The following is a 25,072-nucleotide window of genomic DNA, read 5'->3' as shown; positions in this document are numbered from 1 at the left end:
TAATGATAAAAAAAACCGTATAAACACATATCACGTTTGAAAAGTAACTAGTATATATTAATTGGCGATCAGCAGCAATTATTACATTGACATAAATGGCACGTGATGAAAATGTTGGCGTTGGTGGTCAAACGTGTAACAAATGCAACAGGCAAGAGCACTTATCCCCACGCTTGAACCTCGGCTTTCCGTTGTATCTTCGCTCCCTTCTCTACAAACAAACAAACACCCAAAAATATGCGTCAATTTTACGTCTCTCTCCCCAACACACGTGATCTTGAATTATTCTTCAGCATTCTTGATTTTCATGCTGCCCATTTCGTAAAATATTGATTTGATTATGTTATGCGCGAGAAAGGTGAATTTTTTCCCTTGTTTTGTTTGATCCGCGACGAATTTAAGCTCTTTGTTCTTGGGTTTGGATCTGATCAACGATTCGATGATACATTTTGGCAGGTTCCTTCAATGGGACACTGCTACTTTTGTAATGTGTTTCTTTCGTAATTAGGAAATGACAAACGTAAATGCCGATTCATCTCAGGTTCGTGCTCGATGATATATATCATTGCATGATCACTTCAAATTAGGATAATCATCTTAGTTTTCGTTTTGTAAAATGTGAATCTTGGGCGCTGTTTCAGGGGGAAGGTGGCATTAACGAGCCATCTCCGCCACCAGCACCACCGAGCCCCGCTTTTCATGGTGGCAGTAAGGTACATTTGTCGACAAATTGCAGTAGATAAATTTTGTGGCTTCCGATGCTTATCCTCAAAATTTAGTAGTGGGATTTCGTGGTATATCAAAGAGGACGCCTTACAATTTTATCGGCGTTGTGTATTTGCGCATGATTCAAGATATTTCAGCTTCTTATGGTAGTTTGAAATGGTAAACTTGTAAGAATAAGTGGAAAATATCCAAGCATTTGAATTGTGTATGGTCACAGAAGATTCAAGTTTTGTAGAAACACGAGTTGTAATGAAAAAAGAAACATATTTGGAAAAATCTGGGCGGTGAATCTTATAGTTAAATTGCATGAGAACTGATTTAGATGGTATGGACAAATTTAAAGGCAACGGTAATTGCCATACATAGCAGAATTTAAAGGCCCAGCCGTCCACGGTTAACCATGTACTTCAGAAAGAGGTTGCAGAGGCCTGAAGACGAGAAAGTATTTCACTTTTTGATGTTACAAAAGTGTCTCACATCAAAGAGTCAAGACAACATGCTCTATTGAACTTTCTGAGTCATTCCTTCCTAATATTCCCCCTAATTATCAAAATTGTTGTTTGACGTAATCTTTTATTTATAAGATCTTTAAACTTATGTTGATGCAATTATTGTAATAGACAGCTGATTCAAGCTTGATGTTGATATCATGCTGCAGGTCTATAAGAACGGCCCACTATTTTTATCCTCAAAAGGTCTGTTTGCTACTTGATTTGGTCCTTTTTCCTTTTCTGGAAAAACAGATGGCAATATATATACATGCTTCTTCTGGAAAAACAGATGGCAATATATATACATGCTTCTTTATCCCCTTGCATGTACGGGATCTGTTAAGAGACTTGCTGAATCCGAGTCATCTATTATATTGGGCTGTTTGATGGTGAATTTGGGTGCGCAGGTTTAATCCATGATAACATATATTATGCAGTATGTCTGTGTGTGCAGAAGCTTGAATGAAGCAGTGATTTTCGCGTGTTTCATGTGATTCTTTTGTAGAATATTTATAACATAAGCCTAATTGTTTGGCTTCCCATTCATCTGACGGATAAATTTGATATTCATTTTATTTCATTTACAAATATAAGTTCCTAATTTCCATACATCAACAGTTAGTGGCCCCTTCATTTCACCCATGAAATTTACATTTGCGGATTGACATTTTTACAAAATCCAGACAAGAAAAAATAATAAACACTTCTTTCTGGAGGACATGATATTCTTAGACTAAAATGCTTGTTATACAATGTTATACTAATCACCGTGCTATTATTGTTTAGTATTAAATGTGTAAAGAGACACATCATTTGTCAGAGCAAACGGTTTCTTCCTCATGTATTTACCCCATTAATTGTATTTACGCCATTAATAGGTATTGGATGGACATCATGGAAGAAAAGGTGGTTTATTTTAACTCAAACTTCCTTGGTCTTCTTCAGAACTGATCCAGTAAGTTGCCACTTTTTTTCAAAATCTCTTATATTTTAACACAGAGCTGGTCAACCAGATCTCTGTGACAGTTTTGAGTCAAATGTTACACATAGCTGTATTATGAGGTCTGATATTTTGATTGTTTTTCTGTTTCATATACCAATATTTATGTTTTACCGTTTGATGGCCTGAATGTTTTTTTTTAATGTATTATCATAGGTAGTAAATCTATAAGCTACTGTATGTTCATGTGGTGCAGTAAGAAATGAAGACGATAGCACACTTTTTAAAATATATTACAAAGAGAACTTTTTTGCAAAAGTATTTGATCAGAGATACGAGAAAAATTAACTGGCAAAGAAAAAAATTCTTATCCGAAGAAAATTTCTTTCATTTCATGAAATGTGCTGTATTCATGAAAATCTTTGAAGAAGTGTGAATTTCACAATAATAGATGCTGATTTGTTGATGGTTTTTTTTTTTATGGCTATACATTTAATTCACATTTAGTGCCATTTTTGAATTTTTATCCAAATTGCAAATGTTAAAGGTTTCTGGTTTAACTTTTTCTCAGAATGTGGTCCCTCAGAAAGGGAGTGAAGTCAATTTAACCCTTGGAGGAATTGACCTGAATAGTTCAGGCAGGTTGGCAATAAATACATTGATGTTAGAGTTTTGTGTTTCTGGTTGTATATCAACTGCGTCTTCCTACAATATCAATGGTTACAGTGGATGTTTGGCTTTTTTTATCCCACTCTCAGTGTTGTTGTCAAAGAAGATAAAAAATTGCTCACCGTACTCTTTCCTGATGGGCGCGATGGACGAGCGTTCACACTCAAGGTGCAATCCTGTTTAGATTTCTTTGTGTAACCAAAGCTTTGAATTAGTTGCTTTCATGCTATTTGTCTTCTGTGTTGAGTTTTATCATAAAACTCCATGCTTTGTTTTTCATTGGAATTCGGCACTCATTTAAATAGAAATTATGACTTGTGACAAGAGGTGTAAATGAGTCCGTGAAATTTCACGAGCTCGATTACAAAAAATTAGACTCGAGTTCAGCTAATGAGCTGGCTTTTAAGCTTAGATTATATCTGGAAAATTTGTTCATGAACATGTTAACGAGCTTAAATCATGAGTTTAGCTATGAACGTGAGCTCATGAACCCCAATCAATACAAATTACATATACATATATCATAGAATTTTAATTTTATATTATATTACTAAAATATAAAAATATTTAAGCATTGATTTTGAGCTCACAAACCTTGTGCGTTTAATTTTTGAGATTGAGCTAAAACATCCTTGGCTTGATTAGGATTGAATCAAGCTGGCTTGGTATATTTTACACCACTATTTGTAACATGGTTATATTTTGGGATGTGGATTCAGGATATTGGTGTTCGTTATAGCTATTGCTTTGGATTCTGCCATGGTCACACACTTTGAGTTTTTGTAATAACCATCTTCGTTGTGGTCCTCCATGACATACTCCTACTAGTGACACTGTTACTTTTTGCATGGTATTTGTGATGTTAATATTCGTTGTATCTAGTGCGATATCTTGATCACACAATTTTTGAAAAATTTAATATTTTAAAAACAATAACAACACTACTATCTTATATTTGTTTATTTTCTATAAACTTATTTTCCTATATTTTAGTTCAAATTTCACTTATCCCAAAATATACAACATTAGCACAATAAAATATATTTTACAATTTTTAAATACTCAAAATTTTATTTAGATGTTAATCATCAAACAAAATTTACAAGATTTGACGGCTAAAGTAAATATTTTTTTCATAAAAACAAAACCAAACTGACACATCCCTATCCATTATAATTTCAAAAAGTTATTTCCCTGAAAAAACACATTTGAAAACTCCAGAATATGGATGCAAGCGAGTCAAGCTACTCATGAGCGGCTCGATCAAACTCAACTCGAGCATGATTTGGCTGAGCTCGAGTAGCTCGACTCATCACTCATGTTGAGTAACATTCAAGGTTTAATTGTTTCGAAATACTCGAGTTACTGTATATAAAATTTTTTTTAGATGATATATAATTTAAGGGTATTTTTTTCAATATAAATGCAAAATTTAAACACAAAAATTAGAAGAACCTAAAATTTTCAAGCTCAAGCTCTATTATGCTACAAATACTTTAGAGCTTTTCAAGCACGAAATTCTGTAACTCGAAAACTTCACAGATCGAGCTTGAAATTGAATACTAGATCGAGTTCGAGTCGAGCTCGAGCCTACAAAAATCAAATCAGGTTGAGCTCGAGTAGTATCATGCACGAGCTCGACTTGACTCGGGTGCACCCTACTCCGGTAGCAAAACCAAATATACCTAAGCTTTTTATTTTTTCCATTTATTGGATTTTTTGTAACATAGGCAGAGACACTGGAAGATCTGCACGAGTGGAAGGCTGCTCTCGAGGAAGCTTTAAAAAATGCACCTAGTGCTGCTCTTGTTATCGGGCAAAATGGTAAACTCAAGAACGATCAGCCCAATGCAGCTGATGTTTCTTCAGAACAATGTAAGGTTCTTGATGCTTTGAACATTTGACTATGCTTTGAAATGAATTTCTTTTGCTTTAATACATCTCAAATATCTAGTTAGGTTTTTTAGGTTAAGTTCTACCAAATCACTTGCTGCTACTTTTTGTTATTTAGTCAGCTACAACATGTGATGCATCCTTAGGAACATGGAGACTAAAGAAAAGTTCCATCTTTTTCTTTAACCTTTCTAGCTGATGATTCTTTCTCCCCAGGAGCTTGAAATTCTCCAAATCTAGAGAGATTACCACCTTTTCCCTCTCCTAACCTATATTTTCTTGTCATTTCTTTTTTATCCGGTATGTGTTGTGGTGCGTTTACATGGGAGTATGTAGTAGAAATCAAGGGCGTTCTATTTTTTCAGTGTTTCACTTTTTGTTTGTTTTTTCTTCATAATGAAACTGATATAGGTCATTTTTTTCTCTCTCACTCGCTCTCTCTGTTTTTTTTGGCAGCTAAAGATAGACATGTTAAATCCTTGGTCATCGGTCGACCAATTTTACTTGCTCTAGAAGATATAGATGGCACTCCATCCTTTTTGGAAAAAGCTCTTAGATTTGTCGAGGAAAATGGTCAGTTTTTTTTATTTTTTATTGGGAAGATGCACATGGGATAACATGATTATTCTTGTTATGCTTCTTTACCAGTGTTTCCACATTAAAACCTCCTAATAAACAAGATCAAAGTTTTGAAAGAATTGTATATGCTACTGGGAAAAAAAGTAAGAGTGAGATTCATTTTTTAACAGATTGTAACATTCTTCTAGAAATTTCACTTCACGATTGTGAATTACAACAAAAGTATTTTTCTCGTGGATCATTCAAATTAAATCTACTTTAGTTCTCCTCCGAATGATGGAATATGGAGCTGGTCATCACAATGTGATGGTCCTAATTTGCATTTGAGAATAGTACTATGCTGTCAACTTTGTATTATAAATTATTATTTGGATCTCCTAGGGATGTCTTCACTATGGGGTGTATTATGCGGCTGTTATCTTTTACCAAATAACAATTGGAACAGTGTCGGAAAGAGGCAAATAGTAAATATCTGCAATGTTTTAACATGAAGACATCTAATTTTGTTTTCGAATGAGCGAAGGTAGGCTATTCTTTGTCATATCTCTACACCATATATGCAATAAAACTCATAAAATTTCCAATCCTTTGCTTGGGTTCTCTTTGGTTTCCATTGACCTTTTTATGGCTATGTTTGATAGAATTTCTCTTTCTTTCAGTTTTCTGCTTACCCTATATTCTCCATGTTACAAGGGCTATTCTCAGGTTGACAGCTGCAAGGCGAGATAATCCGTTTTTATATATGGAAAAAACTGGAAAAAAATGATAGAACAACACTCTTCTATGTGTTAAAAGAAAATTTCAACATTCATGTCATGTGGAATTGATTTAGATTTTTTCCCATTTGTCCATATGAAGGAAATTGAAATGTTTGCCAAATTCTTACCGACCTTTTTCCAAAAATATGACCTCTTCAATCCCGCTGTTCACTTCTGACATGTTTGCTCTCCCCTGAGAGTACTCTATCCACATCCTTGATTCTTTTCCTACAAATTCGGGGAAATTTAAATTAGCAATAATTATGAGCTCCTTTTTGTACTCAAAAGCCTAGTCTTTGAGTTTTTGCTAAGCTTATGTATCTGTCGAGGAGTCTGCAGCCCACTAGTTTGCATGAAACTCGCAGTGTCAGATAGATATAGGATGCATATGCAAGTGATTTCCCTTAAACATACTAACACTGTGCTTTCTTTTTTCTTTCTTTCTTTGTTTCCATTGTATGATCTAGTTTTCTTGGATTTGTCCGGTGACGGAATGTTTTTACTCTTCTCTCTTCTATATGGAATATTTATGTTTTTCGTATTGAATATAGTTCGGATCCTCTCCCTCGCTTAGCATGGTGTCTATTCTCATCTTTTTTACATCCCTAGCTTATATTATCTGTTTATTCTGTAGTATTTGTTTGTCTCTACAACTCATATACTTGACACCACTTTATCACTTTTCTGGTTTGTTTGGTCCTTTATCTTTGACAGTTTTTTGACAGGCGTTAAAACAGAAGGCATCTTGAGGCAAGCTGCTGATGTTGATGATGTGGAGCATCGAATAAGAGAGTTTGAAAAAGGTTGGTTTGTTTTAAAGCATAGTTTTGATCGTTTTGTATTTGATAATATATACAAATAAAAGCTACTTTGATTGTTTTGTGAAAGTCTCCTGGTTTGTTGATTAAGTCATCTAAGTCATCTAGAATATTATTCTGTACTTGATTGCTATGCATTCTCTCTCTATATTTTGTCACCATCACGTCATATTTAGTTGTCATAATCAAATCACCTAAATATTATTCAACAAACTATATTATGAATTCGTACTGTAAAATGCTATTTGGAAAACAAGGTTAATACATTTTCTTTCTAAGTATATTATGTAAGTGATAATGCAAATTATGCAGAAACAACAATTACTATATGTAAACAGATTTCTCTATCTTTAGACCTTATCAAAAGAGTATGGCCTTCACATGAAGGGGCACATTAGCACTAATAAGTACCAAACGTCGCACATGTTTATAGTGTAAGATATATTGGGGTGTTTTATCAATATATTTATATGAGATTTGTATTTACAAAGATTCAATTTATGTGCTTAAAATATGCTGCAAAGGGATCTATTTCCAGTAATCTGTAATATAACTTGAATCACTATTCAGGGAAATGTGAGTTTTCTCTGGACGAGGATCCACATGTTATTGCTGACTGCGTTAAGGTATTTTGTTAGAGAAACATATAACCTGTTTTGAAGACCTTTAGGTAATGTTTTAGGGGATGATTCCTTTTATTGATCTATTGCCAGTACGTTATTCGAGAGTTACCTTCATCGCCAGTTCCTGCATCTTGCTGCAAGGCCCTCCTTGAAGCATGCCGTAAGTTTGTTATGGTGTACTCTTTTTTATCATTGTATTTTGAATATGAGTACTAGAATAGAGAAGGAATATTTTTTGAATGAAAATGTTCGTATATATCTTGTTATGGAAGACTAACCTGCCTAATTAAATGCTTTCCCATTCAAAGATTGCATGGTAGACTCATTTCTCCAATTTGCTAGTGAAATATTATTAAGTCTGGCAAAACTGAGGTATCTTCGAGTTTTGAAATTGCGACCTTTTCACAAGCAGCATTTGTTTCATGAAGAGAGCATTCTATGAATTCAAATATTTTTTAAAAAACTTGTCGTATTTTGTGTATAGCTGGAGCGGAAATTTGGTATTTGAAGGAGAAAAATATATTTTCGGCTTGTTTGGTTTCGGCTTGTTAGTTTATGTTATTTTTATTCTTAATTTTCCTCAGGATAAAAACAAAAGTTAACATCTCATTTTCATTTGCATTTAATGTTATTTTCCCTTTTTTTCCGACTTCATCATTACTTTTAACTAAACTTTTGAATTTTTTAAAAAAATACTCTGTTAGTATATAAATACTCTCCTTCAAAATATAATGGTGTCAATTTTTCAAATAATCCAGTTTTGTTCCAACGTTCCATTGCAGGCTTGATATCTTTGTATTTGAAACATTGTGATATAATTGTACAATGCATCCGTGAAACAAATTACTTAGTATGGTTTAGTATATGGCTCTCTCATGTGAATTGCACTGAAGAAAAATTGCTTTTGTCTAGTTGGGACTTGATAATCTACATAATATTTTATTTGGGTTTGAACTAACAATAATTAGTCTTATTGTGTTAGCAATACTTGAGAACAAAAATTTTTCAGTTCATCACCTATCAATTCAATTCGGTGGAAAATTCCAAATGGTACATTCAAATTTGAATTATGAGAGTATTTTTATTAAAGAAACAGAGATTTTGAGTGTTGTTGCATGTGGAAAGTACCGCAGCGTAGATGCATTGATACTAATTCTTCCAAGCTATTATGATGACTAGGAACGGAGCGTGGGATGAGACTAAATGCTGTGCGTTTAGCAATATGTGAAACATTTCCGGAGCCCAATCGTCGCTTGTTACAAAGGTAATCCAATACGACCTCAAGACAATTGTTTCTATTTTAATTTTCTGATTCGTAATGATACTGGTTTGTGCGTGTTTGATGTATCTCATTTTTATTTAGTACTTAATCTTGCATTTTTATTAATTCTACTGTAGCTTCTGATTCTTTCAAATTTGTATGTTGTTATGATGATTATTGATTGGCAATGTATTTAATTCTAGATGTTCTTTCTTCTGAGCCATATCGTTGGATTATTGTATTCAATTTTTCAGTTGAAATTTTAAAATCATGAATCAATTATTTTAAAAATTTCTATCGCAAATTTACTATGTTTTGCTCTCGATGAAGTCATTTAATTTTCCTTTTGTCTTAACATGAATTATTTTTTCAAAAGAGAAATTAAAAGCAAATTCCAATGCAATCACATATTGCTTTAGTTCTTGAATTATTGCTTGTTTTGAAACACAAACAGCCCTCTGTGTGATTTTAGACAAATATTAAATCAAAACATGGGCGTTTTTCAGTTTTTGGATGGCTTTTTTCTTATTTCTTACATAAATTTCACCTTTCTCCATTGTCATTTTATTTTTATTTATTTCATATTTTTTTCAAACTCAATCGTACGATCATTTTGCAGAGTTAAAACGCAGAAGACATTGAAGAATAGTTTTGTTCACTTTTCTCATTTCCACTAACTATTATCTGTAGTACGAGCAATACATTTAATAAAAGTAATAATATCCTTAATTGCTAATTACAAGACTTTATATTGTCACTCCCTGAAATTATGTCCTAATTTATTCCTAAAAATACTGTTGATTTATTCACTGCCAGAATTACGTTTGTGAACACATTATTTTGATCCAATATCTTTCATAAACATTTAAATAATGACGATGGACATTTTGTGTCATCCCCATTCCTCCATAACTCCATTACACAGTAGAATGCGCAAGTGAAAAATTTAAGCAAGTTGTAAGGATCAAGTTAGTAACTAACATGCACAGTTGGATATCTAATATTTGGTTGTGGTTAGCATGATTAAAATTTTAGTTGTTTTGAGATGGAGTGCTATGCATAAGCAACCAACATCTTGAACCAACGGAATAAAGTGCTGTGTCTATTAACACATCTATTGAACCTATAGGAGACGCCTCTCAAATCCTAATGATATTGATATTAAACCGTGTTATGCTGTAGTGCTAAAGCATGATTATGATGCTTTATCTAGTTCTATGAAAGGAAAGTTTGAGCATGTTTAAGTGTTAGCTAAGGAACTTGTGCAATAATTATTTACTTGCAAGTCTGGCCTATGAACATATAAAGTATAACTAAGACATAGTCCAATAGACTACGTAAGTAACTACATATTTGTATTTGCTTTGCGAACTTGAAAACTAAGTTACTAGAAATTCTATTGCGCATCCTAGCAAATGATCAAATATTAATCTCATACTTGACGTGGGACATCATAATTGGATATCCAGTCTCTGTTGTTGTCTATGTAGTTGGAATTCATGTTGTACACGTACCCTAGGAGTTCAATTTTTTCATCCAACAGACTCCTGAGTTTAGCCATGGATATTAATGGGTGATTGAAGGCATTTTTGATGGTTTATATTAGACTTCTATCGTCGATATTTCATAAATTTTCTGCATTTCACACTGCTTTGTCACTTCTGTGTTAGAATTCTTATGATGATGCAAAAGGTGGCTTCTAACAAGGCTGTGAACAGAATGAGCACATCAGCTGTAGCAGCTTGCATGGCTCCCTTGCTTCTTCGCCCCCTTCTTGCTGGTGATTGTGATCTAGAAAATGATTTTGATGTGGGGGGTGATGGTTCTGTCCAACTTTTGCAAGCAGCTGCTGCGGCTAATCATGCACAGACCATTGTTATTACATTACTCGAGGAATACGATAATATCTTTGGGGTATGCTATGGTCATTTGCCTATTTATAACATTATTCGTGCTGTGTTTGCCTCTGCTATATTAAATATGGGGGTATTGATGCTGCCACTCTGCCTGTGAAATTTTTCATTAAATTTTGCATGAGTCTGTTTGTGCTTGTTTATTTTTGTTATCACATTGAAATTTTGCTTAGTATTTGTGTTCTAAAAGGATGCCCGAAATTCATAGTACTAGTCTCACTCTGAATGGTGTCCACATTACAGCAATTCTTAAAGCAACAAGTTACTTCAAGGGCCCTTAAGTTACATGATTGACCAACATAAGTTATTATATAAACAATTTACTTGTTGGTGTCAAACATTTTAGTTTCCCTTTAGCTGATCAGTTATCCAATCATCTAGTTATTCCATAACATTTGAGTCAATTTCAATCCGTAGACATGGCAGAAAGTTCAGATCATATGCATCCAACATTCATCTCATATAGTTTGGTTGAAATTGACTTGGTGTACGCCTGAGAGATCGAACTGGGTTGGCTACTAACTTTCTCACCTTCGGAATTCCACAGCTGCCACCATTGAAACCAGCAAACCAAATGACTGTTTACTGTTTAGATTCACGAGATCTTTAAACTGCACTTCAGTAATTTCTGTTGTTTTAAACATCACTCGACTTATTTGCATTTACTTGATTTTTTACATTATAAATATTGGTCAAAAGTGATTGTTTGCTGTGCAATATTCTATGGAGGAAGAAGCCTGAGATGGAGCAAACAGTTATTGCAAAATGACCTGGCTTTGAGACAGTTTAAATCTATATTATGTGCTCCTCATGAGCCAACTTTTGACACATTCTGTATCAATATCTTTATACCAGCCTATGGCAGTACTCTTCCATCAATAAAATAAATGGTTTAAAAGCGACAAGGCTTTTTACAATTTAATTATGCATATGGAATAAAGTAGTAAACTATCTTTTTATAGAATGCTTTTTCTTTGTAAGTTATTATGTGTTATTAACGCATAGAACTTTTGTAGGAATGTTCTGTAACCCCTGAACCCTATACTGATTCTGAAGAGAGTGGTAGTGAGAGTGAGGAAATTACAGATGATGATGAAGATAGCTTTGACGATGATGGGGATGATGCAACTGAAGACTCCCATGCAGATGCAGACGAAGATTTTGAGAATGAACTCAGTGCAACTAGTAGTGACACCTCTGAAAATGAATATCACAAAAAGGTAATACTTAGTTAACATCCATCTTCACCTTTCATTAACAAGGCACCACAACTATAGATAGCCACAAAGCCAACCATTTAAGCCAGCATCAAGTCTCCGAGTTTATGAAATTTAGTTGTTCGAAATAGTGGAACTTTTTTTCTGCGTCTCTTTTGTTGCTTTACCTTGTCATCTTCCATCATTTTGTCTCCGGTTATTTGTGAACTTCTCTTCCTTGGTGTACATGCTCAAGATCTCAGAACTGTAACAGTCTTGTGGTATTTTTTAGGTTTTACCTGGCAGTCTTTATTTCAAAGATATAAGTTCATTTTGTTCATGCTGTTTTCATTAAATGTATTTATGTCATTTTTTCAATATCCTGGTTTTCATTATTGCAAGCTCTTCCATTGTTAGGCTTAATTCCAGTATAATTTGAAATGTTTTTCGTGGCTACAGTTTCTTTTCTGTTTTACTTTGTAACTTTTTCCTCGTTCTCGTTTCTTATGCTCTATCAGTCGGTTTCAACGAATCTAATGACAGATATCTGAAGATGCAGATCTCTGGAAGTCACAGCTCAGGGTCCAAGTCTCATCAAGTAGATGATGTTCTTAAAGCCAGTCAAAATTACTTATCAAGTTCTTCTCAGAGTGAAATGCTTCAACATGGTTGCATAGAGAAAATTGATGAAGTTCAGAACCATTGTGATGATGATGCCAAAATTCAACTGAATGACTCCAATGAAATATTAGGAGCTTATCCTAGTGAATCATCAAGGTTGCAACACTCTTCTAAACCATCACATGAACCAGTTCGCAGCGTACGACGATCTGCTGTTTGGGGGCGCACACCTGTGAGTATATTGGTGCTTCTTTGTTGCATATATTGTGAAACTAAGTATGGCTGTGTTCCCCTTTTATCAGCCACAACCAAACTTATCTAGTTTTCGATAATCAGTCATTCAAAACGTGGTTCATTGATGCTTCCCTTTTTAAACTTTACACACACGTCATTGCGGCATTTTATGATCTTTGGTTATTTAGCAAAACTAACTTCATGAATTCGGGTTCAGGGAAAGAAGAACCTTTCCATGGAGTCTATTGACATTCCTTTTGAAGATGAGTAAGTCATAGGTTCATCCTCAATCAATATCTAAATTAAGCACATCCATTTCTCCTTTCAGTTTCCATAAATCCATGATCCTCTCTATTAGATGTGCTGGTGTTACCATTTCATTACTGATTTATTGCACAATCCTTCTTAACCATTTCCGAAGGAAGTAAGTTTGGAAGTCATTGTGCAACCATGTGAACTGGACTAACTGTTTAGATGATCTGATTGAATTTTGTTCTAGACTTGTTTTATTCATGTTTCTAGAGATTTCATATCAAAGTTAAATTCAAAATTTGTTGATTCTATTTAGAAGACAGTATCCATATGGTTTAAATTCCTTTGGTCATTTCAAGGTAGATTAATTGTAGACCACGACAGACTCCACAAAAAAAAAACCAAAGATTTTCGGTTCCATGTTCAGTGAGAAAAGTAACGTGCGAAAGTAATGATTTCTTTTACTTGGTTATACTTAAGAATTAAGAATAGAGGTTAAACTGATCATGTGACATGAATTAGTTTGAGCCTATTTATCATATAATTTCTCATTGAGAGATCTAGTTCTTTCTTACACGTTTGCCAGACCTTTTCTGTGTTAAATGTTGTCTAGAAATAGATGTGACATCTCAACTTTCTTTCAATCTGTCAAAATAACAAATTTATCTTCACGAAGAACGAATAAGTTTGTAAGATAGAAGCACAACGGTCATAAATTACTGAAATGACCTGAATTCTGCTTCCAACAATATTTTCTAATGAAGGTTTCCTTTCTCCCACAATTGAATAAATATAAAATAATTGAAGTTGAAGTTTATTAACCGAATCACTCAATCATAAGCTGTAAGGCATGAAAAAGGATAAATTAACAATTCTACCTTTAAAATTATGGCCTACCTTTTAAATTAACACCTTTTCTTTTAATTCTAGAATTTATAAGGCCTTTCCTGCAAATATTATTGGATCATTTTACTCCTATTCCAGCATATGATTGATTAGAACTGGTAGTTTTAGTTTTGGAACCATATTCTTTATTCTTAACACTATTTGTCAGCGAAGAGTCTGATCTGTCATCTCAGCCGTATGATGCTTCCAAATTATTGTACTAGGATATAAATCCTGGAATCCTGAGTCGCTTAAAATTTAGATGTCACTAGCTATAGCAGAATATTATGACTAACATGCATGCACTGACTAGAAGTGCGCAGTATTTCTCTTTTGCTTGAGGTACATCCCTTAATTCTTCTTGAGACTGATAGGGTCCATGCCAAACCTTCCATTCGAGGTACATAAAGCTTTATAGCAAGATGACAATTGAATCACATGCATCATATGCACTCTGTCCAAATTTTTCTACTGTCAGGAATCGTGCATTAGTTTCCTTGCATTGATGGAAATTTGTTTGAAATGATGCTCACATTAGCTTGTCATTTTTAGGGCTGAAATACAAAAGCTCGAGTCCATGAAATCTGATTTGCAGAACAAGATATCTAAGGAGGTATAATTTTTAAGTGTCTTCTCTCTTGAAGCATTCTTCTTCAAATTCAGTTTCAGGATTGAGCAATCTTTGAATTGTTGTTCACACACATCTTATTTGTTACAGGAAAAGGCAAACTTGCATCTGCAGGATGCCCTGGAGAAGCGAAAGCGTGATTTACACGAACGTCGTCTAGCTCTTGAGAAAGATGTAATTTCTGCACAAAGATTTTATAAATTTATTCATCTCGTTCAATCTTATTTCTTGACACAGATACACCAAGTATATTTATAATGTTATTGGGTGAAACTTGGGTTTTGATCTTCAAGGTGTTGCCCTTGGTCCTTGTGTAGTGGATATAAATTTGATTTTCTTCAGCCATCTTGCTGCAATTTTTAGCATGTTTTCTAGAACACATAGTTATGGAAAATTTGTGGGTTTATAGTTCTTGTAGTGCCTCTATTACGAAAAACTATTCCATCTCCTTTATTATCTGATGATTTAACAAGCATCACTTAACTTATTCTCTCTTTCCCTATATTAATCTTGCCTAAATTGTTATACACTTGTCACTTGTACTTTTAATATTTTTGTAGTTTCTTAGCCTTGTAACGCAGTAAGGACTCAAGGGAATTGCATTGCAGGTGGCAAGGCTACAAGAGCAGTTAAAGAAGGAGTTAGAGCTGAGGACAGCACTTGAAGCTGGACTCCGAATATCTGAACAACCTCATTCTGTTCCATCCATTGCTGATGAGAAGGTTAAGTGACTCTTGGTATATGATCATTACTTCTACCATATTCTGTAAGTAATCAACTTTGAATTTGCAATAGATTAAGGCAGAGCTGGATGAAATTGTTCTAACAGAGGCAGATATTTTAAGTTTAAAGCAGCGGGCTGCTGATCTTGAACTGCATCTTATTCAACAGCGTGAACAAAACTCTAGGATTGGGTATGATGTAGGGAATCAGCTCAATCAAAGTCCAAATGATCAGTCAAAGTTGTAAGAAATACTTTTGCTCTCTGCATTTCTTGTGCAAGATTGTTTCCTGTTAGCCTTCTTGCATCTGTCCTTTCTGATACCCAGTCCCTTGTTCAATACTACTGTACAAGAAAATAATCCAATGAAATCATTTCTTGATTGTTACATTTGGAGTCTTCAAGTCAAACTTGACACTCCCCCAATCCTGTTGTGATCACATGAAAATGTTTAGAATAAAAAAATATTGATATTATTATATTCTGAACCATGGTACCATAGCACTTTTGGACCTCAAGACAATTAACCTCCAACCATACGCCGTCCAATTCTGAATTATCACACATTTTGTATTGTGTTTATGCCAAGAAACCATTAATAACATGCTATGCATTTCCGAAATTTATAAAAAAACCAATATAAAAGTGAGTTTTAACTAATTTTTCCTTGAACTGAACTCTGTCTACTATTAAAACTGTTCAACTTATGATAAATAAACTAATAAATCATAAGTAACAATCAAGAATAGAATGTCCTTATATAACACAATGCTTGTATGATAAACCATGACATGTATATATACAAAAAATCTTTTGTCCAAAACACACTAATCATGTTTAAAACCACCCTTCATTACTCCTATTGGAAGCAGCCAAATATTTGTATCTGAAAGTAATCAAATAAGTCCAACATCCAGGTAATTCAAACTGGCTGAATCGAGTAGATCAATATAAATATTAAAGTTTTGCATAATCGGTTGGCATAAGCAACATCTCCCAAATTAGCAGTCGAACAACAGATGTGAATATTTGTTGAGAAATAACATGAAATATCGTTTACAATGAAAAAAATTCCATAATCCAACAAATTCGTATATCACTTTATATCTGTAGTGAAAAATGTCTTCTTCATAATACATAACCAGACATACATCACATTCCTCAGTTCAACTTTTGGAAGTACATTTTCAATACCAATTTTCCAAAGAAAGCCGGAAACATCATCAAACGTACCACACATTTTTTGTGTATGACTCGGTATGAGGTTCACCATATAGATTGCCATAACTAAAAAAAAGGTGGGTCTGCGTCCTATGCCAAGCTCTACTCCCTTTTCATAAGTATGAGACAAGTTTCATTGTTCACTGTTGTCCAATATCATAAACACATTACATGACAATCATAAAATACCTCTTCAAGAATGTTGGATGTTATCATTGATCAAAACAACTGGCACAACTACAGACATTAAGAAGTAATCAGGAAAACACATTCTCTTGCTGAATCTTCCACAACATTTATCAATAAGATTTGTTGATGGCATCAGGAGATATATTTCCTTGCTTGCACGTTCCATAATATAGTCAGATTAACGATGATATATTCCAAACTAAACCTTGATGGAAAGAACACACATGCACTCTCCCTCTCCCTCTCGTCCCTTTCTTCTGAGACAATGCACCTGCACCCTTGAATCCTTCCTTGGTTATTGGACAAGTTTTGAACAAGGTTTTGTTTATTTATTTACATAGAACAGCTACTTTGTGCTTTTGATTTATAAGTATGCAAGCCGTTTTTTCTTTTTATTGTCTTGCAGCAGGAAAAAGAAACAGTTAGATTTTGGAGCGTTAATTATCTCAGGTGCTCCAGATAATTCTTCAAGAAGTAAGGTACGCAACTTCACAGTGGCATGGAACTGTCGTGTCTTAACATTGATTCCATGGTATAGACATGTAAATCTAAGTTTGACTGGTACTAAGATTAGATTTTCTCTTATTACACTGAGTTACACTTGTGATTGTTGATTGCTCTTGCGATGTAATATTGAGTTTTAAGATGAATTAATATTCTTAACACTTAATTAATCTCTTCAATAAAAAGGTTATGATAAATCTTCGGTAAATTAATATTCTTGATTAAAGATAAATTAATATTATTAATACTTAATTAATCTCTTCAATAAAAAGGTTATGATAAATCTTCGGTAAATTAATATTCTTGATTAATCTCTCCTGTTAAAAAAAGCAATAACAAATCTTCTGTTGATACACTAGAACGAAGTAATTATCTTTTATCATTATCTTTATTTGGTGATGTTTGTGAGGATTCTTGCGAAGAAAATCTCAAAAAATTTCATAGATGTCTTTCTTATGTACAGCATGAGTACAACTTGGATAAGACAGACGGCTTCCAAGACAGGAAATTAGACTCTCCATCTTCCACAAGAAAATCATTGCCTCTGATTCCGCAAGCAGACTCCTTTCGAAATCCAAAAGCCACTGGAGCTTTGAATTTGTCACCTAACACAGAGTTAGGCACGAATACGCCCAGCACAACCAGTTCTAGAAAGTCTAATACGAGGGGAGAGGTGCAGTTTTCTTTTTTCTTTTTACTATTTATTTCATGCATGCTATTTATTTTATAATATATTAGTTAGATTGTCTTGTCATTAAACTTCGTATGGATCTAGGAGTTTATGGAGTAATAATTTGGAAAATTTTGAAATCTACCGAATATGTGAAAGAGCCAAGTATCTCTCACTGTTTATATTTTTTTATAACCAAACAAAGAAAACAAATTCCTTTCACCCTTTTCTCGCTCATTGAAATTTCAACTATGGCATTTAACATGTCAATTGAGCTGTTTAAAGATTTTGATTCTAATGCTTTTATTTTTTAAAAAATAAAATGAAATGCAGAAAAGAGTCAGGATTTAAGAATCAGGACTAATAAATTTTAAGCATTACATTTGTCTAGTTTGGATTTGGATAATATTTTCTGATTCTGAAGCAAAATGGGTAGTTAAACTACAGCGAATAAATTGACTTTTGTGTTGCATGTGAACGTGCATCTCTATGGTCCTATTCATATTTCTAATAGATTTTAGAGTCATCAATTGAGCTGTTTGTAGGTTTTGATTCTAATGTTTGCTTATTTGTTTAAACAAAAAGAAAAAAGTAGAAGAATGGTGACCGATGAATTTGCTTGGGCTTCTGGGTTTCAAAACACTAAAAAGTATGTCTAGTTTGGTTAATATAATTGTGATTCTGAAGTAAAATGAGGCAGTTAAAGTTCTGGTGTGATTAAATCGAAATTTTTGTTTCATTTAAACATACATCTATATGGTCCTATTAGTATTACGTATATGTGATATATGGCTTGCCTATTTCTATCGGAAGACAAGATTTTTAACACAAAATGAATATTTTCCTGTTCATTGATTATGTTTATTAACATTGTTATGGATACTTCAAAATTATATTTGAGTATAATTTTTTGCTTATAAAATGTATTCATGTTTGTATGATAGGGATCTAATTCCACCACTTCTGCTCTGTCAAAGCTGACAAACCGACTTAATTTCTTAAAGGAACGACGTTCACAAATTGCGACTGAGCTCCGAAATTTGGACAAAGGTGAAAATTCATCTCAGCCCATCCAAAACCTTGGACAAAGTGGAGGATCAGAGCATTCCCACTCCAATCAAGACTCCAAAGAACAATCCTTGGAAAAAATCCAAGAACTGGAGAACTTTGAATCATCCCACAAGTCTGGTGACCAAAATGATAGGGGAACAAGATTGGAAGTGTTCCCAAATCTAGACCGGGGAAAATCAGAAAGCTTCCCAGTAGATGACAAAGTTCGAACAAGAATTCCTCCAAGAACCTACTCTAGATGATGGATTGCATGCTCACATTTTGAACCTTCTTCCATCATGCCTTCTGCATTATGGAGAATGATCTGATATAAGATAACAAAATCTAGATAACAAAGATGGTGACCAAGCGTCTTATATGAATTCATATGGGTCAGGTTCACTGTTTCACGCTCGTATAGAGGCAAAATTTGGTTCTCATGTACAGCTTCCTTGCAAACACAAAAAACAGTCTTTTTTGCATTTAGGGATAGCAAGTGGCATGTTGAAACTTATGTTTGGACACAATGGTTTTAAGCACCGTTAATCACTATGAAGGAATGTTGATTCTACGTGTTATGTTGTTTATTGCCAACTTGTAAGGTTATGTAATAGTTTCACCAGCATATCCTGTCACCATAATTAGGTAGGTTCTGTTTCAATCTTGCAGTTCTAGCTTGGGTCCGTCCATCTATAAATCTCTTCGCGGAATGTGATGAGACGAGTCGAAAGGATGGAGTTGGGTTAGTTCATCAATCTTCTAGAGTGCCGTGACCTAGGACCTCGGCCCGAAGGTAAGAGATTTGAATTGTACTCGATAATAAATGTGTTCTGTCCGATGACTAGAATCCTATGCTTTGATCTGAACTCAATTGCTTCTTCTTTTTGCATGTTTTACTATGATACATGCATTCATATTGAAACCACAATGAGTAAAGTTGGACTATGTTCTTACAAATGCATGAATTTTGTGTTACATAAAATTGTTTTAACTGAAAAAAGAAACCAAATTTGTTTCCATTGCATCACATGAGCTACTTCACACGTCATTTTACATGTGTGGAGAAAATTTAAAAAAAAAACTAAAATATATAGTCTCACATATTGCTGTAAAAAAAATTATGTACAAATAATACATATCAACAAAAACTATATGCATGGTCATTTGCATGCAAATGATTTTCAATCTAATCAATGCTTTATAATTTTTATAATTAAAACTAAACATAATTAATCAGATTTTTTTTAGTAATTTTCAAAAAAATGTATGATAGTTATACGCGACACATAAATTTATTAAACTATTTTTTTACTAATTTATACAATTAAAGGAAAAAAAATTCTGTAATTTAAAATGACCAAAAAAATACTCAAAAGATTGATAATTAATAATATTCTACTAGCGATTTGCATGCGAATATGTTTATGTATATATATCACAAATTCATAAAAATAAACAATCCGCATATATAATTTTTTTTATAAAATATCATTTTGTTAGAACAATTCTTTAGAAATATACAATTAGCATATATAATTTTTTTATAAAATATAATTGTATTAGAATATTCTTTAACTAAATTTTCTGTCAATTTATATACATTTATACTATCTATACTACATCTATACTATATTATTAAGTTTGAGATCTTTAGAGTAACTAACTTTTTGTGTCACGGTCCGTTTGAATAATTATATATATATTAATAAAGTGTTAAAATTTTAATGCAAGTCACATGTAGCTTAGCGGATAGATTTTTGGTTCTTAAGCATCAAGTCGTATGTTAAATTTCTACTTTGATTTTTTTTCTTTCTTTTTTCTATTTATTTTTTTAATTCATACATCAAAATTAGAATGTAGTCTCTCACTATTTCTTATAATTATATTTTGATCATTATTTAAAATAAACCAAATGAATTATAAAAAATATTATACATACACAAAATACGTACGTCAGTGTACTAGTATATATAATTTTTTTCCCAACATAGAATAAGTGAGGATTCAGGGACGAAGGTTATTTTGGGAAATATATGATACTTTTTTACCAAAAAATAATAAACAGTTAATCTAGAACCTACGGGATGGAGCCCAAATGTAAGCCCATTAGAAGTTTAGCCCAATTAGTACGCACAAGTGAGACACCTCGAGGACGACACGTGTTCCATTTCTACAAACATATATATACACGATCGACCTGCCTCTCTCCCCTTAGCGTTGCTTTGCGTTGCGTTGCGTTGTACAGTGGGTGGGAATTGTGGAGAAAAGATGTTCGCGAGCGTTTCTGGGCAAACTAATGTGTCACGTAAACGGAGAATTGACGGTAAACCGGCGGCGGATTGTTGTTTCTTTAGGCTTGTTGAATGGGGTCCTCAATCTGCTTTCACGACAGCAGCATCACAAGTTTCATCAACAGTCGAACAATCGGGGTTCAACATGTTTGTTCTGTCATTATTGGTTTTTTTTTTTTATCTGGTCTAACTGCTCTGTGTTTGTCACTAATTTATACCGAATGTACCTTTCTTTATATGTTTTATATACTTTGATGATGTGTGGCAACGATAGGATTTCGATTCTGGGTCCGGTTATAAGTTGTCACTGGTCTGCTAAGATTTGGTTATTAATTTTTTCAGTGATAGGAGGAATTTTATCATCTATAATTGATCAAAGTTTCTTGATTTCCTGTCTTTGAATATATTTTGTTCCAATTTGGAAAATTTACCACTACGTATGAGGTTCTCATTGAAATGAAGTAATCTGAATGTGTGGTTGAAAATATTGAACAAGCATGCTGCCATTTGAAATACTCAGGAAGAAGGTTATCTTGAATTTGTGAGAGGTGTGACTTGTGGTTCTGGTGTTTGAATGGAAAGAAGCTAGAAGAATATTTTTGTTGAAATCGTTCAAAAACCTATCTTTTTAGATACAATTATGGTGTGTTGATTTTTTAAACTAGGGTACTTGGGCAGAGAATATAGTATGATTACTCTTCCTCAATTTTTTGTTCAGGATTTTAATAAAGATGTGCAAACACATTCCTCCCTATTGCGAAGGCTGTCACTGGAAAGAGAACTGGAGGTATATCATATACACTTTCCTTATATTTTGACAGCTTTATTGGTTTGATCTTTATGAAAAATGTGTCATTTATTTTATGGTGCTTTGAGTGGGAGAAACAGGTACTAACATGAATTTCTAACGGCGTAGCCTAATAATAAAATGTTCTTATAACGTGAACACAATACCTAAACGGCATTTCCTGAAAATTTTGTTCTTACTTGGGAATTGAGTCCTTGTTTCTGGTCTCTCTTTGACTGGCCATAATCAATGTTCTTCATGTCAAATCAATCAACACAATTAGAATTCTATTATTTTTTTGGGTTAATTTACAAGTCTACTGAACAAGCAGCCAAATTCCTCAAGTAACATGAATAAGGCAAAATAACTACTGAATATTTTAAGAGTAGCTCATTCTTTGAGAGTTTAATAGGTAGTCACTTTTTTATAATTAGCACCAAATCTAATCTTTATTTATTTGTCTGGTTCAAGAAGGAAGCCTTGTTCTGATCAGCCTATATTAAATGTAACGTCCCGAAAATTTGAAAGTCCACGTGAACTACATGCATGCAAATTATTAAATTTCTTTAGTATTTTATTAAATTCTTTTAAAACATAAAATGCATGTTTATTTCATAAATTATGTGTTTAATTATTTTTATGCATTTTATAGATAATTCATGCATGATAGAGTTTATTTCATGAAATTTTTAAAGGATTATGTATTAAAGATTTTTAAGTTTCATTTCGCGTTTAAACGAGGATCGGAGACCGGAGAATTATCAGGAAAATTATTTTAATTACCTGATTTATTTTTATAAATTAATATAAGACGTTTTTAAGTGTATTTTTCAAAAATGAGATTTTATTGGGTATTTTTACCCGCAAGATTTTATTTTTAAAGGTACGGAAATTTTATCCAATCGGGGGACTTTTTAATGGTTCGGTAATTATTTTCAAAATCTTTCCAACACGAAATATTTTGCGGGGGTGTGTTTGAATTTAACGGGCCTACTTTTAAGTTTATTGGACTTAAAACTCTTTTTAAAAAGTTAATTAGACCCATTAAGTTATTTGTTAACCATTTAAATAATACATAAATTACCATTTACCTAAACCTAATCATTAGTCACTCCCCACCAGCCGACACCCACCATTTCAGAAACATTTCTCTCGATTTTCAGAGTATTTCATCAAGACAGCTTCGATCTCCTCTATTCTTGCAAAGAATAATTCTTCCCGCGTTCGTTCTTCAATCTCCTTGTGTTTATACATCATCAGGCACGCCCCGTACCCTTATTTCTGCATCATATATGTCATATACATGCTGTGGTGATTTTATGTGTGCGTAAGTCCCGATCCAGCCATGCACAGGGAAGATTTTCGGCTTTTTGTTTATATACATGCATTCTTTATTTTTGACTCACGGTTATTGCTCCTGTTTGTGCAAGGGGACTGTCATGTGGTGCGTTGAGGTCTGTGAGCACTGAGAAGAAGAGAAATTGTAGGCTGGAAACGAGACCACACTGCGTTGAGGAAGAGTGGTTCACGTTTTTTGAGGTTTTGGAGTTCGTAGAGGGTAGATCGGTGGAGTGGTGGGGGACCAGCGTTGCAGGGGCCATACCAAGCCATGGACCAGACCCTGAGGGGTCTGAACCACGGCCTGGAAAGGCTCGGCCAGTGCTGGAACGAGCCACGAAGCCGATCGAGCACGGGGTAGGAGAGTTAGCCGTGGTAGGAGTCTTTTGATGAGTTTCGGTTCTTAGCAGCCAGCGGTGTGCTTGGGGCTAGTGGTGTGGTTCTAATAGGTTCCTTAGGGTCTGGTCTAGGTCNGATATTTTAAATGATTATGCATCATGTTTACGGTTTTTACGCAAGTATGATAAATACGGTGCATGCTTGGTTTAAAGGAAAAATTATGTATATGCATGTTTTTATTAAGTGATGAATATGATGACACGTTTTGAAGGAAGTGATTTAGTTGTGACTAACACGATGACACGATGACATGTAAGGCCCGGACTCAGTGGGCGGGTAATGCCGTCGCTGATGATCCTCGCCGTCGGGTACCGCGGTTACACGTAGATGGATCCATCGACTGACATGATGACATGATGATACGAAAGTCACAGCTAATGAACGGAATTCAAATTAAGATTTTAACACGTATATGCTGATACGATGATACATGCTATTACCATGTTTTGACAGGTCACGGTTACGCATACGATATGATAACATGATGAGACATGTTTTGACACGTTACGATTTTACACGACACGTTCATGTTCATGTTTTTAAGCTCATGAAATGTATGTTTATTATGCTATTTTTCACTATTGTGTGCTACGTATATGTACTTGCTATTACTGGTACAGGTGTGTTGAGTCTTTAGACTCACTAGGCGTGTGTGATGCAGGTGAGCATTTTGATGAGGGAACCAGAGGTGCCGAAGACTGAGTAGGCAGGCGGCATGTGCGGTGATACGACCCGAGGACCATTAATTTTTTCGCATATTGATTCATGTGTTTTGAGAGGAGTTACTCATTTTTATATGTTGATGATTTTACGATTTTTACACGTTTACGTTTACGTTGATTTTGGATGACGTTAGTTATTTTTAAACTGCCCTACTTTTATTGGCAAATAAATACGATTATTTTAAATGTCATTTTGTAATTGCGAGCTTTTAAAAAAAAAATATTCCGCACTTTTAAAATTAGTAGACGTTTCATTAAATATGCCGTTTAGTTTATCAACAAAACATTTGTACAAGAGGTTTTATTTTCATGTGGCCCCAAATATTTGGGGGTTCATACTCATGTGGTTCTATGGGTTGTATGGGTTGAAACAATTATTTAAGAACTCATATTTTGTGAAATATCAGAGTTTGATTGTGTGGGCTTTGATACTGCATGTTTATTTTCTGGATTAGCCATGTACAATGATGCTTGTATTTAAATATGTCTGATGTGTTTTGAATTTGTTTCATCACTTTTTAGACATCTTAGCGTATTGTGTACTTTAATATACAAGTGAAGTGGTAGATTTTTATGAATAGTTAAAAGGTTTTTTTGGTTTGACAGGGGCACCATGGTTGTGTAAATGCTTTGGCATGGAATTCAAAGGGTTCGCTGTTGGTATCAGGGTCTGATGATACTCGAGTATGATTC

General features: G+C 33.9%; 1 protein-coding gene and 1 long non-coding RNA gene across 7 annotated transcripts; both read left to right on the top strand.

Moving 5' to 3' along the window:
* Positions 1-119: 119 nt before the first annotated feature.
* On the top strand, positions 120-19,413 carry LOC140965620 (rho GTPase-activating protein REN1-like). 6 transcript variants are annotated; one of them, XM_073425761.1, is made up of 24 exons: positions 120-358; positions 457-541; positions 642-713; positions 1,385-1,421; positions 2,096-2,172; positions 2,729-2,799; positions 2,916-2,994; positions 4,557-4,701; positions 5,176-5,292; positions 6,782-6,859; positions 7,445-7,500; positions 7,588-7,657; positions 8,677-8,761; positions 10,429-10,672; positions 11,688-11,891; positions 12,421-12,720; positions 12,940-12,989; positions 14,412-14,472; positions 14,578-14,661; positions 15,096-15,209; positions 15,283-15,452; positions 17,025-17,097; positions 17,586-17,795; positions 18,797-19,413. In XM_073425761.1, the coding sequence occupies exons 2-24, from the start codon at positions 512-514 to the stop codon at positions 19,103-19,105; spliced, it is 2,736 nt and encodes a 911-aa protein (XP_073281862.1). In that variant the 5' UTR covers positions 120-358; positions 457-511; the 3' UTR covers positions 19,106-19,413. The 6 variants fall into 6 exon arrangements, with proteins under 6 accessions (XP_073281862.1, XP_073281878.1, XP_073281872.1 ...); XM_073425777.1 differs by having other exon boundaries at positions 121-358; positions 15,379-15,452; positions 17,028-17,097; positions 18,737-19,413; XM_073425771.1 differs by having other exon boundaries at positions 121-358; positions 15,379-15,452; positions 18,737-19,413.
* Positions 19,414-21,062: 1,649 nt separating this feature from the next.
* Positions 21,063-24,532, top strand: LOC140959115 (uncharacterized). Its single transcript, XR_012171919.1, has 3 exons — positions 21,063-21,280; positions 21,852-21,920; positions 24,319-24,532. It is a non-coding gene; the product is annotated as an uncharacterized lncRNA (long non-coding RNA).
* The last annotated feature ends 540 nt before the right edge of the window (positions 24,533-25,072 follow it).

This window comes from Primulina huaijiensis, chromosome 2 (assembly GCF_012295235.1).
Source record: "Primulina huaijiensis isolate GDHJ02 chromosome 2, ASM1229523v2, whole genome shotgun sequence".
NCBI lineage: Eukaryota > Viridiplantae > Streptophyta > Magnoliopsida > Lamiales > Gesneriaceae > Primulina > Primulina huaijiensis.
Note: the sequence above shows the minus strand (reverse complement) of the source record. Positions and strands in the feature narration are given on the sequence as shown.

Bases quoted from the DNA above. Each gene is read 5' to 3' on its own strand.
- LOC140965620 (XM_073425737.1), top strand. From the start codon at position 512: ATGACAAACGTAAATGCCGATTCATCTCAG. The intron at 1,422-2,095 runs GTCTGTTTGCTA...CGCCATTAATAG, and splicing joins ACTATTTTTATCCTCAAAAG to GTATTGGATGGACATCATGG. The intron at 2,173-2,728 runs GTAAGTTGCCAC...ACTTTTTCTCAG, and splicing joins TCTTCTTCAGAACTGATCCA to AATGTGGTCCCTCAGAAAGG.